This window comes from Trichosporon asahii (assembly GCF_000293215.1).
Source record: "Trichosporon asahii var. asahii CBS 2479 unplaced genomic scaffold scaffold00009, whole genome shotgun sequence".
NCBI classification, from domain to species: domain Eukaryota; kingdom Fungi; phylum Basidiomycota; class Tremellomycetes; order Trichosporonales; family Trichosporonaceae; genus Trichosporon; species Trichosporon asahii.
The window spans coordinates 719,940-732,658 of NW_014040915.1; the positions used below are offsets into that span (position 1 = coordinate 719,940).

At 57.2% G+C, this 12,719-nt stretch overlaps 5 protein-coding genes across 5 annotated transcripts; 1 reads left to right on the forward strand and 4 right to left on the reverse strand.

The window, feature by feature from the left end:
* Positions 1-27: 27 nt before the first annotated feature.
* Positions 28-1,483, reverse strand: A1Q1_07054 (uncharacterized protein; the record flags this gene model as incomplete). Its single annotated transcript, XM_014327303.1, has 2 exons — positions 28-1,161; positions 1,211-1,483. 2 exons carry the CDS (start codon positions 1,481-1,483, stop codon positions 28-30), a joined length of 1,407 nt encoding a protein of 468 aa, XP_014182778.1.
* A 393-nt stretch (positions 1,484-1,876) lies between these two features.
* A1Q1_07055 (uncharacterized protein) lies at positions 1,877-2,963 on the reverse strand (the record flags this gene model as incomplete). The annotated part of the gene is made up of 2 exons (XM_014327304.1): positions 1,877-2,888; positions 2,941-2,963. The coding sequence occupies 2 exons, from the start codon at positions 2,961-2,963 to the stop codon at positions 1,877-1,879; spliced, it is 1,035 nt and encodes a 344-aa protein (XP_014182779.1).
* A 625-nt stretch (positions 2,964-3,588) lies between these two features.
* A1Q1_07056 (uncharacterized protein) lies at positions 3,589-4,357 on the reverse strand (the record flags this gene model as incomplete). The annotated part of the gene is made up of 4 exons (XM_014327305.1): positions 3,589-3,702; positions 3,860-3,931; positions 4,001-4,253; positions 4,296-4,357. 4 exons carry the CDS (start codon positions 4,355-4,357, stop codon positions 3,589-3,591), a joined length of 501 nt encoding a protein of 166 aa, XP_014182780.1.
* A 3,610-nt stretch (positions 4,358-7,967) lies between these two features.
* On the reverse strand, positions 7,968-9,208 carry A1Q1_07057 (uncharacterized protein; the record flags this gene model as incomplete). The annotated part of the gene is made up of 4 exons (XM_014327306.1): positions 7,968-8,150; positions 8,195-8,786; positions 9,049-9,147; positions 9,198-9,208. 4 exons carry the CDS (start codon positions 9,206-9,208, stop codon positions 7,968-7,970), a joined length of 885 nt encoding a protein of 294 aa, XP_014182781.1.
* A 136-nt stretch (positions 9,209-9,344) lies between these two features.
* On the forward strand, positions 9,345-12,241 carry A1Q1_07058 (uncharacterized protein; the record flags this gene model as incomplete). Its single annotated transcript, XM_014327307.1, has 3 exons — positions 9,345-11,015; positions 11,142-12,108; positions 12,159-12,241. 3 exons carry the CDS (start codon positions 9,345-9,347, stop codon positions 12,239-12,241), a joined length of 2,721 nt encoding a protein of 906 aa, XP_014182782.1.
* Positions 12,242-12,719: the final 478 nt, after the last annotated feature.

Sequence of the window (12,719 nt, forward strand, 5' to 3'; positions counted from 1 at the left end):
GGTACAAGATACTATTACAACAAGAGACTAAAAGCTGACAAGCGGAAGGAGCTTCGGTGCGGGCGTCGGACTGCGAGGTGAAGGTGACGGAGAACCCTCGCGCTCGGACTGGTCATGGACGCGCGACTGCGGCGTGGAAGCAGGCGTGAGCGGCGTAAACACTCTTTGCTTCTTCGTCGGCGTCGTTTGGTCCACGACAGCCTTCCGCTTCTTTGTCGGGGTGACAGACTCCGGTGTAGGGAGGTGCGACTTTGACGGGCGCGGCTTCTTAGGCGTCACTGGCGGGGCAAACTCTTTGTTCTCGACGAGCGTGGCAAATTCTTGCACGTCGCCTTGCACCCACACATCAAAGATCCCATCCCATTCCCCAGGCTTCGCTGGCGGTTCATTGTTAATGAACACGGTCCGGATCGGGGGCGCCTTGCCGTCTCGGACCGAAGAATCCGGACGCGCCTCCAAGGTCTTGGCCATCTCCTTCACTATCCGCTTGACGCCCGGAATCGCGAGCGTCGTACCAGCAACAAGGAGCAGATCAACCTTGCCTTCCCTCTCCCCCTTTCGACCCGTGCCCCGCAGATCGCGCCCGACGACAGATCCGATCAGCTCGCCTTCGGGATGTTCCTCGCCATACAAAACGACGTCCGCACGCAAGGCTCCGACTCGGCGCTGTCGCTCTGATAAAGCCGACCGGATCGATGCCGACAGATCGCACGTCGGGCACGGGATAGTCGATGGTGGAAGCGGGAGATGGTCGTCGATGGGGACAAAGGTGGAGCACAGGGAACATCGAAGCTTGCTGAGGAGTCCGTGCAACGGGATGCACCTGGGTGCAGGCGGGAACGACGGGGGTGACGATGGCGTCGCTTCGCCCGAAACCGGTGTCTCCTCTGGCGTCTGCGTTCCAGATGCGGATGAGACTTGACCCGAGGCTCGAGTGGCTTTGGCCTTTCGCTTCCCTCGATTCGACGATCGCTGCGGCAGCCCTGTCGGGAGCCCCACGCGCTGCTCCAATCCGTCGATGTTCTGCGTGTAGCACCGGAGCAGACGCCCATCCCCGTCCAGGCTGGCGAGAAGGACGTGAAACGCAGTGGGGCTGGCACGGTTCGCGCGCTCGCACAAATCGGTCAAGAGCGCATGGTGTTTCGCCAACAACGCCGGGGACTAACACGTCAGCACGCTGCTCTTCCCAGGTTATGCCATCATCACGTACCGTCAAGCTCTTGACGTGGAACAGATCCTTGACACCGGTGCCCTTGGACCCCGAGAATAGCCCCTTTGAGGAGCGGAAGTCGGGTATAGCTGCTGCCGTCGAGACGCCGGCGCCAGCAACGGCGACGATGCGGCGAGCGCCCCGCACTCGTCTCACAACATCCTCTAATGATGGACCTTCTGGATCGATATCAGCGAAGCGAGTCGGGGCGCGCGAAGGACCGGCTTCGGAGCAGTCGGAGTGGGGCGACAGCAGGCGGACTAGGGAAGTCATGGTGGCGAAAAGCGATGGGTAGCGCCTGGGGACAAGAGAGCGGGGAGACAGAAGACAGATCCCACTCTATCTATAGTCGGCGCTCAGACGATGATGTACACGTATTCGTAGACAATAATGTGTAATGGTGACAAGCGTAGAGATGCAGAGAATAGAGAAGGAAGAGCAGAAAGACAGAAGACAGACGCGCGCCATCGCACTACCCTGGAAAGCGCATGTACCCAGGGGATAGGCCTGTGTGGCTGGTCGTCCAGGCGTGCTAGCACGTGGGCGGATTCTCACTCCACTCCCACCGTCAGTGGCAGCGACCACATCACTTCGACTGTCTTCGTCAAGTGCCTCCCGATGCCATTATCTTCATTACATAGTTACACATTGTCTATGTTATAGCTTTTAGATCTTCTTCTTCTCCTTGTCCCAGTCCTGCTGAAGCTGCTTCGCGTCCGAAGCAATCTTGTCCGACTTCTGGTCCGCCTGGGCCTTCACCTGGTAGGCCTTGTCCCTAACCTCCTGCTTAACCTCGGCGGCCTTCTCACGAACGTCCTGCTTGACCTCGCCGCGGTTCTGCCAGAGGTAGACACCGAGGCCGACGGCGGCAATAGCGGCGACGATCTTGCCGACGCTCTTAGCGTTGTCCTCCTTCTGGATGGACTTGGCAGCACCAGCGGGGTCGGCGAGAGCCTCGCCGAGGAGGTTCTTCGTGTTCTCGTAGTCCTTGGCGAGCTTGAAGGCTCCAGACCTGCCGCCAGACTTGAGGACGTTCTCAAAGTCCTTGGCGGTCTGGTTGATGCTGTTGGTGACGGCCTGGTTGACCTTGGCGCCGGCGGAGCCGATCTTGGCCTGTCCCTCGGGGGTCTGCGCGTTCAGGAAGGTCTCGAGCTCCTTGGCAAAGTTCTGCGACTGCTTGTGGAACTCGTCGCGGGCCTTGCGGATCTGGTCGTTGGAGGCACCAAGGAGCTTGGCAATGCCGGTGCCGACCTGGTCGGTACCCTTCTCAAGGTCCTTGAGGAAGTCCTGCTGGGCACCCTTGTCGCCCTGGAGCGAACGCTGGAGGTCGCTGAGAAGGGTGTTGACGGCAGACTCGTAGTTCTTGCCAACCTTCTTGATGTCGCTGGGCGAAACGTTGAGAGCCTGAGCGAGCTGGTTGGTCATCTTGTCGCTCATCTGGGCGAGGTTCTGCTGAGCCTGCTTCTGCTGGTCGGGCGAGCCGAACGCAGCCATGGCGAGGTTCTGCGTGAGCTCGTTGGTGGCCTTGAGGGCATCCTGGTCCGCCTGAGCGAGGGCCTTGGCCAGGTCCTCGGGCTTGGGGGGCTGCTTCTGGGTGTCGTTCCGGAGAGCCGAGGCGGTGAATCCGCGCTGGGCGGCGACGCGAGACACCTGGGCGGTGCGGACGGCACGGGCGGACCTGTCAAGTCAGCTCACTATCAAGCACGCAGTAGCAATGCGCTCGTGCTCACTGGATGGCGGTGTTGCGGAACATTGTGTGTGGGTTACAGATGCATTTTCAACATGAAGCAGTCTTTATATCCCAGGCTGCATCGGTCTCCCAGGCGGCCGACGTCAGTAGGCGTCATTGCTCACCCATCTTCCCACCCAGATGCGGCTACCTAGAAGATCCGTTCTGCAGTTGGCAGGTCAGCGTGGTCTAGTAGTTTCCATGTGCCTTGATTCCGCGAACCGTATCGCGTTGTTGCTGCACGGCGACAGGCTGCCAGGCTGAAACAATGTTCCGATCGAGGCCATAGAGGGACCGATAACCGAGATGAATGACGCAACAATGCTGCAGACCGAGCAACCACCCTGTAGCTGCTATAAATCTGGATCAATCGGGTTCCCGAAATCGCATCCAGGAGGTGGCTGTCGGCGCCGCATGCGCCGCAATCCCCGGCAGTGTCGGTGCTTAGGTGCACCACACTCGCTAGCAAGAGGGTATGCGGAGATACGCTGAGTAGTGGTGGTGTAAGGAGACTTTGCTATACCGCCGAATTAAGCTGGCGGATGTGCGATGGTCGCTGCGTCCTGTGCCGCCGTAGTAGCAGGAGTTGCTCCGACGCACATCCGCCAGCGGCGAAGCGGGACCATCTAAAAATGAGGCCCACATCACCCTAGAGACCGAGGATTACGACCGACTTTCTCTGCCAATTGGATGAAGAGATTGTGGAGAGGGGCGTGACGACGATCAGAGCCCCGGCCTGTGGTCTCTTCGCTAAACCACCGTACTGGAAGGGATCATATCGTCATACGGTCATGCGAGCACAAAATGCGATAAGATGGCTAGGCGCAAGGGACAAACAACAACATAATACATATGTGACAAGGATATATATTAGCCGGGACCGATCTGGGGGTTAGTTAATGATCACACATGGTACTCACGCGAGGCATGTCGTGGTGCTCGCTCAAGCGCTCGAGTTTCGAGTTGTAATCGTTGAGTCGATCCTTGTGAGTCTGGTGCGCCGTTTTCCGGGCCCTCTCCTCGCGCTGTGGTTAGCAAGCGAAGATGACGTTGGAGCTTACCCTCTTCCGCTGCACCTCCTCGTAACGAAGCTCAGCTGCTGTCTTTCTCGGACCGCTCGGAGGCGGAGCGGGGCTAGCGCTTGCACTGGTCGGCGCAGCACTTGACCTCCGGCTGTCCCGATCCTTCGAATCCTCCCGGACTTCGCGGTCTCTAGCGCTGTCCTTCTTGGACGAGTGCTCGCGTTTGGTCTCGATCGCGGCGCCCTCAGCCGCTAGCGAGGAAGAGGAGTGCGATTTCTTCTTCTTCTTCTTCCTGAAACAAGTCAGCTTGAAAGCTGTGGGCAGCTACACTCACTTGCCATCGTCGCCCTTGAACTTGAGCGCACCACCAGGGCGATGCACCGTGTAGTCGCTCATGATGGGCTATGGGCTGGCGGCGAAGCACAAGAGGTACGAAAACAACGCCGAAATGACCTCAGCGGCAGTCGGCGGAGGTGGATTATCAAGCCACGTGGCCACACGTATTTTTCTCGGCTTGCCACCTGAAAGTTGGGACATTGAGCCGAAAGCACTTGGCCGCACTTACGAGTTGCACCTTTGCCTTTATTTACATCGAAAATGAGCTCTTCCCAGCAGGCCAACGTCCCCCAGCTCGACGCCGCTTCTCAGGTGCGTTCGAGACCCGTCATTTTTTGCTAACGACAGGCCGAGCTTCGCGAGTTCATCGCCCAGGAGGAGGCCAAGGCCAAGGTCCAGGCCAGCGTTCACGAGCTCACCGACCGATGTGAGTGATTTGCAGGGCGTCATCACAGTGGACACAGCGGAGTTGTGGTTTGTTGCTGTGTCGTGACCCTCGCTTTGAAGTTCGAGTGATCGTTAGCTGACGTCAGGCTGGAAGACTTGCATGACCGGCAGCATCAGCGCCAAGTTCTCCAAGTGAGTTCAACAGTGACTAGTTCGAGCTAACGAAAAGGTCTGAGGCCGCGTGCATCGAGAACTGCGTTGACCGTTTCCTCGACACCTCGCTGTACATTGTCCAGCAGATCGAGCTGCAGAGGAACCAGCTTTAAGAAGTGGACGATAAAAGTCAATCTAGCATCGACATCTGATTGTGATATAACGCAATGCATGTATCAGCATCTCTCATGAATCACAGATATACATTCTACAGGGGTCTAATTCTAAATGCAGAGGAGGTATGGATGATGTGGGTGATAATAATCGTTTCACTCGACGACGATTGTTCGGCCAACGGGAAGTGTGCAGAAGGCCTCCTCGCTAACGCCAAGCTTCTTGCGCGCAATATCAAGATCAATGGGAGGCATGTTGTCTGTTATCAGCGCACACACTCGGGCTACACTCACAGGCTTCGTCAGACATGATCCAGGTACCCCAGTGGACGCCGACACTCTTCTTGACACCCATATTGAGCGCCATACGGACGGCTCCCTCCGGGTCGGTGTGCTGCAGGTGCATGTGCCATCTGGGCTCGTAGGACCCGATGGGAATCGCAGCAAGGTCGATCGGGCCCAGAACTCGACCGACTGCGGCAAATAGTGTTTCGGAGTATCCGGTGTCGCCCATGTGGATGAATGATCGCTTGTTGTCGTCCGACTTGACGTGGAAGCCCGCCCAGAGCGTGGCGTTTGTGTCGGCGGGACTGCGTGCAGACCAGTGCATGACAGGGACGCAGGTGATCGTGTACGTCTTATCCTTCTGACCGGGGCGCTGCAGCTTGTGCTTCTTCTCCTGCCACCAGCTGCATGTCAGTGCGGACTTCTAGGGCTGACTCACTCCAACTCAGTGACGCGAGTGACGCCAAGCTGTCGTAGGTAGTTTCCGGCTCCGGCAGGCACAACCCACTCGCAACTGTCCCCATACTCGCGGACAGCTTCCGGGTCAAGGTGGTCGTAGTGGCTGAGAGTTAGTACAATAAAGGAATAGCCTCACTTGTGCGAAACGAGAACAAGGTCGACGCGCTTCAGATCCTCGTAGTTGCAGGGAGGAGGACGGAGACGCTCGGGAGCCAGAGAAGAAGGAATAGTACGATGTTGAAGAGCAGGGTCGGTCAGAATAGCCAGCTTATCCAGAGTAACAAAGTTCGTCGACTGTCCCATCTGGTGGTGTCAGCGAAGAAACACTGCAAATACACACCCAAGTCATGGTCAGCTTGTCCGTAACGTCAACATCGGCGCCACCGATCGTTGTCCTGACGCCGGCGCCATTCGTGGGTGCCGGAGGGGCGTTCTTTCAAACAGAGTCGTGAAGTCCGGTTCCTCAACAGGCAAATCGGGAATTGGGGTTTCCTTGGGGAGGTCACTACCGTTAGCAGAGCAATGAAATGCGTACCACACCCATCGAAGAAGAAGAGTTTTCCGTTTAACGTAGACAAGATTAGTTTCCACCAAGCCCATTCCTGCGGCGTCAGTAACTTCCAAGGGCTGATGGACTAACCCAGGCACCTTGCTCGCGCCACTCGGGGAACAGGTTCCAGTATCGGCCAGCACGCTTAAAGCTGGCAAAGCTGTCTCGTCAACTACTGTCGCCACACCCACAGTACACTTACCGCTTCTTGAGTGCCTCCTTCTCCTCCTCAGTCGCGATAGGAGAGACGCCAGCGCCCGGAATGTCCGCTAGCGCCTTTTCAAGCTCGCGGTTTCGGCTCCTGATGTTGGCGCGTCGGATGGTATCGGTGTACGCTGATGGCGTTAATGCATGCAAACGCGTCCAGAAAGCTCACCATAGTAGCCGAGCCATGCTCCCGTCCAGGCCAACGGGATGACAACGGCTGCACGCCGCAGAGCTTGCAGCATTTCGTGAAGGTGTGGGTGGATACAGGAGAGTTCGCGCTCCGTTCCCGAAATTGTTTATGAAAAGCACGTGTTTCCGGCACGGGCTGCTCCGTCGGCTGTGCGCGGATTACGGAGGTCGATATAGCGTGTGCGTCTGATCGCGTCCAAAAGTTCTGAGCTATCGTTGTTGTCCAGTCGTCCTCGAACACACAACCCACACACAGTCTTTTCGCACAATTGGCCAGCAGAGGAGGAGCCTGCAAAGCCAGATTAAATGGCAACGAGCGGCGCGACATACACCCCACGCTAGCAGCAGCCGCATTCCGATCGTCACTTGGTCTCACATCCCGTCACTCCTCGTTACACCGCACGTTCGACATGTCACAACAGCGTCGTTATCCGTCGCTGGCAGACGAATTGCTCCCTGTTCCTGCAGTTTCGCCCTATGGCAGCAACGACGCCCTCGCCACTGTCGGGCGAAGAATCGCATCGGTCGCCGTGATCTCCGTTTTCCTGGTCATCGTCGTGTTCATGCTCCTGAACCCTCACGAGGAGAACAGAAACTTCCGCGACCTCCGAAGAACGTTCTATGATGTGAAAGACCGCTTTCGCATCTCCGTCGACTAGAGCGTTTAGTCTCTTTCATTCCCGGTGGGGTTGTGAGGACACCAGCATATCAGCATGTCAAGGATTTGCGAACGTGCTGCGCTAGGACTCAGGGCACGTGGTTGTATACGACTGGCGCCTGTTGCCTCACTCGCTCATCGTCTCCGAACACGTCGTTGAGCTCCGCGTCGTTGAGCTCCGAAGCCACCATCGGTTGACCTGATCGCGGGCGGCAGTCGGACTGTTATCGACTGTACGAGGGTTTAAAGGATCACAGATGTGGGGCGGTGCTACTCGGCTTTGGCGTACCGCACCCTCTCGAGCAGTGTCTTCTCGGACTGCGCGGATCAACCTCTTTGACTCGACAAACCGACGACCACAGCGGGCAAGCGATACTCGAAGCCGCAAAAGACTTGAAACTTCAACTGGCGGTGCGGAGCGGCTGTGCCGTCCTAAGCCGCCGCTCATCATCCTCGGAAAGCGATGTTCACTGTATCAATAAACCTGACGTTGTATCATCGGTCTCCCCGCGCAACAGTGGTGCCAGGGGTGAGAAATGCATAATGCCGCCGCCTATGACGGCTTGTGATATAGTCGCCGAACGTGTCTCTCTAATGTGATCGTCTTCCTTACAGCTCCTCCTCGGCAGCAACGCCCAGCATGCCCTTCACGCCATCCCACAGCTTCTCGTCTCCCTGTTTCCTCAGGCGGTCCTCGATCTCCTCGACGTTCAGCCAAGCCCACGAGCTGATACCGGACTCCTTAGTAGGCTTAGGCTCGCCGGCAAGGATGTGTGAGCGCAGGAAGAAGTTCTGGAGTGTTAGCTGGTGCACCCACATCGTCGTTATAGACTTACGCGCTTGTCACCATCACGAACAACACCGATAGGCTTGCGGGTGACGAGCCAAGTGTCCATGGTCTTGCCGTCAAGGCTTCCCTCCGTTCCAGTAATACGCGAGATGGCCTCGTCAAGCGCCTCGCCCTGCTTCATGTCCTGTCCGGGGAAAGCCCACTTGCCCTTGCTCTGAACAAGAAGGTAGACTTCCTCCTCCGGACGACGCTCTAAGCTCTTCTCTCCCCGGGCGGCGTCCTCCTTCGCCCAGTGGTCACGCGGGACGTCATCGTGCGCAGGCTCGGGGGGCACATCACCAATCTTGGGCGCAGGTCCAGCGAGCTTGTCACCGTACCACTGACGCTCCATCTCGTGCTCCGATCCCTGGAAACGACGGAGAGACAGCGAACCCGACTTGAAGTAGAAGTCGGTCGGGACAGGGTTCGAAAGAGCATGCCTGATCTTGAAGTTGCGCTCGTAGTAGGCCTTCTCGAACGGGTGCAGGGAGGGGGTGAGGAGAGGGTTACGCGAAAGGAGAAGCGACGCGGAAAGGACCGGCGCACCGGCAACCGAGGACGACGTCGAAAAGCCGCGAACGAGGGCTACGATGAGCAAACTGCACAAATCCTAGTCTCACCTTGCCTCGAGGGTCCGGAAGCCGATAACGTGAACGACATGTCGCTGAGCTGGTATCACGAGAGCGCCAAGTGAGATGTCTTTCAAAGTTCAGGTGCAGGTGATTTTGGATTTTCGGACATGGTAAAAATCTGTTACGTAAACACACATGTTGATTTTGGCCACCGCCATTCCGCAATGACCTACAAAGATTTCGCGTGTTGTTGTTGCTGCAGTGGACGAGGAATCGACCGTTCACATACACTTGCATCACACCGACGGCCCTTATACCCATAACCCCAGATTCGACTTTGCTTTCGACGGCTCGTTCCCGCTTCCAGACTGTGGTGTGGTAACATTGGCTATTCAACGCCTGTCGATACCATCTTCAGAACGGATACGCTCGACTTACTACTGCGACATCCCGGCATCGGTGCGACTTCTGACCGACTGCATTGAGGCAACATCGACCGCTTCAGATCCCGAACCTGTACAAATCTGAACACGTTTGGGCTGTCCCATTCTCGTCCTGTCCACCCGTGCAATCTTTTCTGCGACAATGGCATCTGGCAACGGATCGAAGAGCAAGGGAAAGAAGGCGGCTTCTTCGAGCAAACCGTCCAGCAAGCCGTCCTCCCGTGCGCAGTCGGAGGGGTCTCCATCGGCCCCGGGTCCGGTGCCGAACCCCTCCACTGACTTTGCCGGGTTTGTTGACAATATGACCAAGGCGCTAGAGGCCAGCACATCGGCTGCAGCTGGGTTCCCGGATAAGTCTGATCTAGCTTTCCATCGTACGCTCGATAGGAAGTTTGCCAAGGGGCTGGACGCCACCGGTCAACGTGTGCTCGACCTTACCGATAGGCTGTTGCAGCTGGCTGTTGAGGGATCGCAGGAGAAGACCAAGGCTGCCGGAGGAAAAGTCAAGCCGAGAAGAAAGGTTACGGACGAGGATGACGTCGTGGACAGCTTCCAGGCAACGGTCATCGAGTTCATCGATGCACTCTTGGAGGACGCTGTAGGTAGCGGTTGTAGGACATTGCTGACACTGAAGGACTCGAACCTGGACGAGGTCAACGGAAAGAAGCAGAAGGCTGCCATTGATATCAAGCCGTCTCTTGCCGCCAAGGCTGGGCAGAAGCTACCTGGTCCCTTCTCGCAGACGTCTCAGGCCAGACTACCAACGCATCTTTTCAATGCTCCGGGTATCGCCAAACCTCAGCTGTTGTTTCAGGACGGCGTTGACAACTCCCCCGATGCTCGATGGTCGCCTACGCTTCCTGTCAAGGAGCACGCGATGGTGCCTCTCGGCCACACGATCAGCGAGGATGACTCGTGGCCTATGGGCGAAATGGACGACGACCCGAAGAAGGTCGCTGCTCGTCGTGAGAAGATTGCCAAGTTCGAGCAACACCCGTACTACTACGAAACGCGTCACCTTCCATACCCGACGTCCATGTTCACGTCGTCGACGCCTATCAGGCCGAAGTCGTTTGAGGATACGCCTTTCGAGTTCATCGACACCCCTGAGCAACTCGCCGCTCTCACTGAGACCCTGAAGAAGGCTAAGGAGATTGCCGTGGACCTGGAGCATCACAATCAACGATCGTACTATGGCTTCACCTGTCTGATGCAGATCAGCACCCGTGAGGGCGATTGGATCATCGACACCCTGGCTCTCCGGGCTGAACTTCGCGAGCACAAGCTTGGGCATGTTTTTGCGGACCCGTCCGTCGTCAAGGTCTTCCACGGTGCCGACTCCGACATCGTTTGGCTGCAGGAGGACTTTGACATCTACATTGTCAACCTGTTCGACACATATCATGCGACCAAGGTCCTAGAGTTCCCCAAGTTTTCGCTCGCTAGCTTGCTTCAGCTCTATTGTGACTTTGAACCTGACAAGCGCTACCAGATGGCGGACTGGCGCATCCGACCAATTCCAGATGAGATGATGAAGTACGCTCGTTCCGACACGCACTTCTTGCTATTCATCTACGACAATCTCCGCAATGCGCTGATTGCCCGCGCTTCGCGTACGCCTTCCCCCTCCGTCGAAGGACAGACTCCGAAGCCCAACCCCCAACGGGCCATGCGCAAGGTCTTGGACCTTTCTTCGGAAACCGCACTGAAGCTGTACCAACGAGACGGGTATGACCCCGTGAAGGGTCAGGGTATGAACGGATGGGCAAACCTTTCCAAGAAGCTCGGCAAGAAAGACGTCATGAAGGAGGAGGTTGGCTGGGTATTCAAGGCGCTTCACCAGTGGCGTGACACTCTTGCTCGTCGACTCGATGAGAGCCCCCAGTGAGTAAAATCATGCTGAAGAGTACTGACTGGTAGCTACGTCCTTTCTAACCAGGTGCTCATTCAGCTCTCGCACCTTCGTCCCAACAACGCTTCCGTCTTAGCCCGTACTTTGGTGCATCAGTCGGCAGAAGCGTATGCACGTGCGGACGAGATCGCGGAGGTCATCAAGAATGCCGCTGCAGCTTTCCGTGCGCGGAGCCCCTCGAAAAGCCCATCGAAGAGCCTGACTCCGCTTTCTGGCACGACCTCGAGAGCGCAATCCGTGGTCACTGCTACGAAGAAGTCCACGAAAGCGGCTGGACCGGTTATCGATGTGTGGGCGGGTATTGGAACCGGTGCCGGTGCGCCGTCTTCGTCCGCCTTGTTCGGTTCGACCTTGACAAAGAAGACCGCAAGCCCGTCAAAGAACTCCCAGAAAGCGTCGTCCTCGCTGTTCGGGAGCACGTTATCTACTCCAGGAGGTGGCCGTTCCTCGCGCAAGGCCTCGCCTGGCTTCAACGCTGTGCAGTCAAGCATCTTCTCCGCACTTGCGCCTGCGGTGGCGGCACCAAAGGTGGAGGTGGAGGCCCCTGGATCGTCCCTCCCCGCGCCAGAGACGGTACCGTTTGTACCGGCGGCTAATCGGAAAAATGCCACATCCGATCAGATACCCACAGCCACCACCACCAAGAAGTCCGCTCAGCCAGCCGAGACTACAGCCGAGGTGGAGGTTGCGACCTCTGCGGCCCCCAAGGCCACCGTTGACGACGACGGCATCGTTTCTGTCAAGAAGAAGAAGGCGAAGAAGCCCAAGAAGGCGTCACCGTCGCCCGTCACGGACGGTGCACCGGGGTCTGGTGATGCTAAGTCTGAGAAGAAGAAGCCGGCGAAGAAGCAGAAGGTCAAAGCGGGTGACATCCCCACGTTCAGCTATGAGAACGAGGCTAATCTGCTGGATGAGCCTGCAAAGGCCGCAACCAACCAACGCAAGGCAAAGAAGGCGAAGCACGACACTAAGGGTGATTCCAAAAAGAAGACGGGTGAGTTTCTTGATACGACTTGACAGGCAGTCGAGCTGACGCTGGTGCAGGCATTGATACGTCGGCGTTCCGTCGGCCCGCGCCCGATGCGACAGCACCCAAGAGTGGGAACCGCTCGGGAACGTTCATGTAGAGAGACGATGTCTCGAGTACGAAGTACGATGTAGGCATTTTGTAACATACATTTCACTTGACATCCACCGCCATTGAACTAAATAGCATCATTTCCATAGACGGGACGAGCATGAGTCGTGCATCCTTTAGATACCTGACACATGGATACCCTCATGATAGGGATAACGTAGTGCGTACGGGGCAGCGTGTGTGTGTGGGTGCGTATCGAGGATTGATCGTTTTTCCGAGGAGGAGCGGAGGGAGGGTGCGGCATGAAAGTCGGCGTCTACGTGGTTCAGCCAGTGATAATTGATCCGAGGAGGGGCACGGAGTGCACGGAGCGTGGGCATGCCGCTCAGGGGAATCAGGGCCAGGCAAGGGCAGACAGAATAGGATAGGTGGCCCGGTATCACTCGACCGTGCAGCCGCACCGCGCGTAACCGTATATACTCGACCCCGACACCCAATCCATCCACCCAGCCGAGCTTTGATTCCGT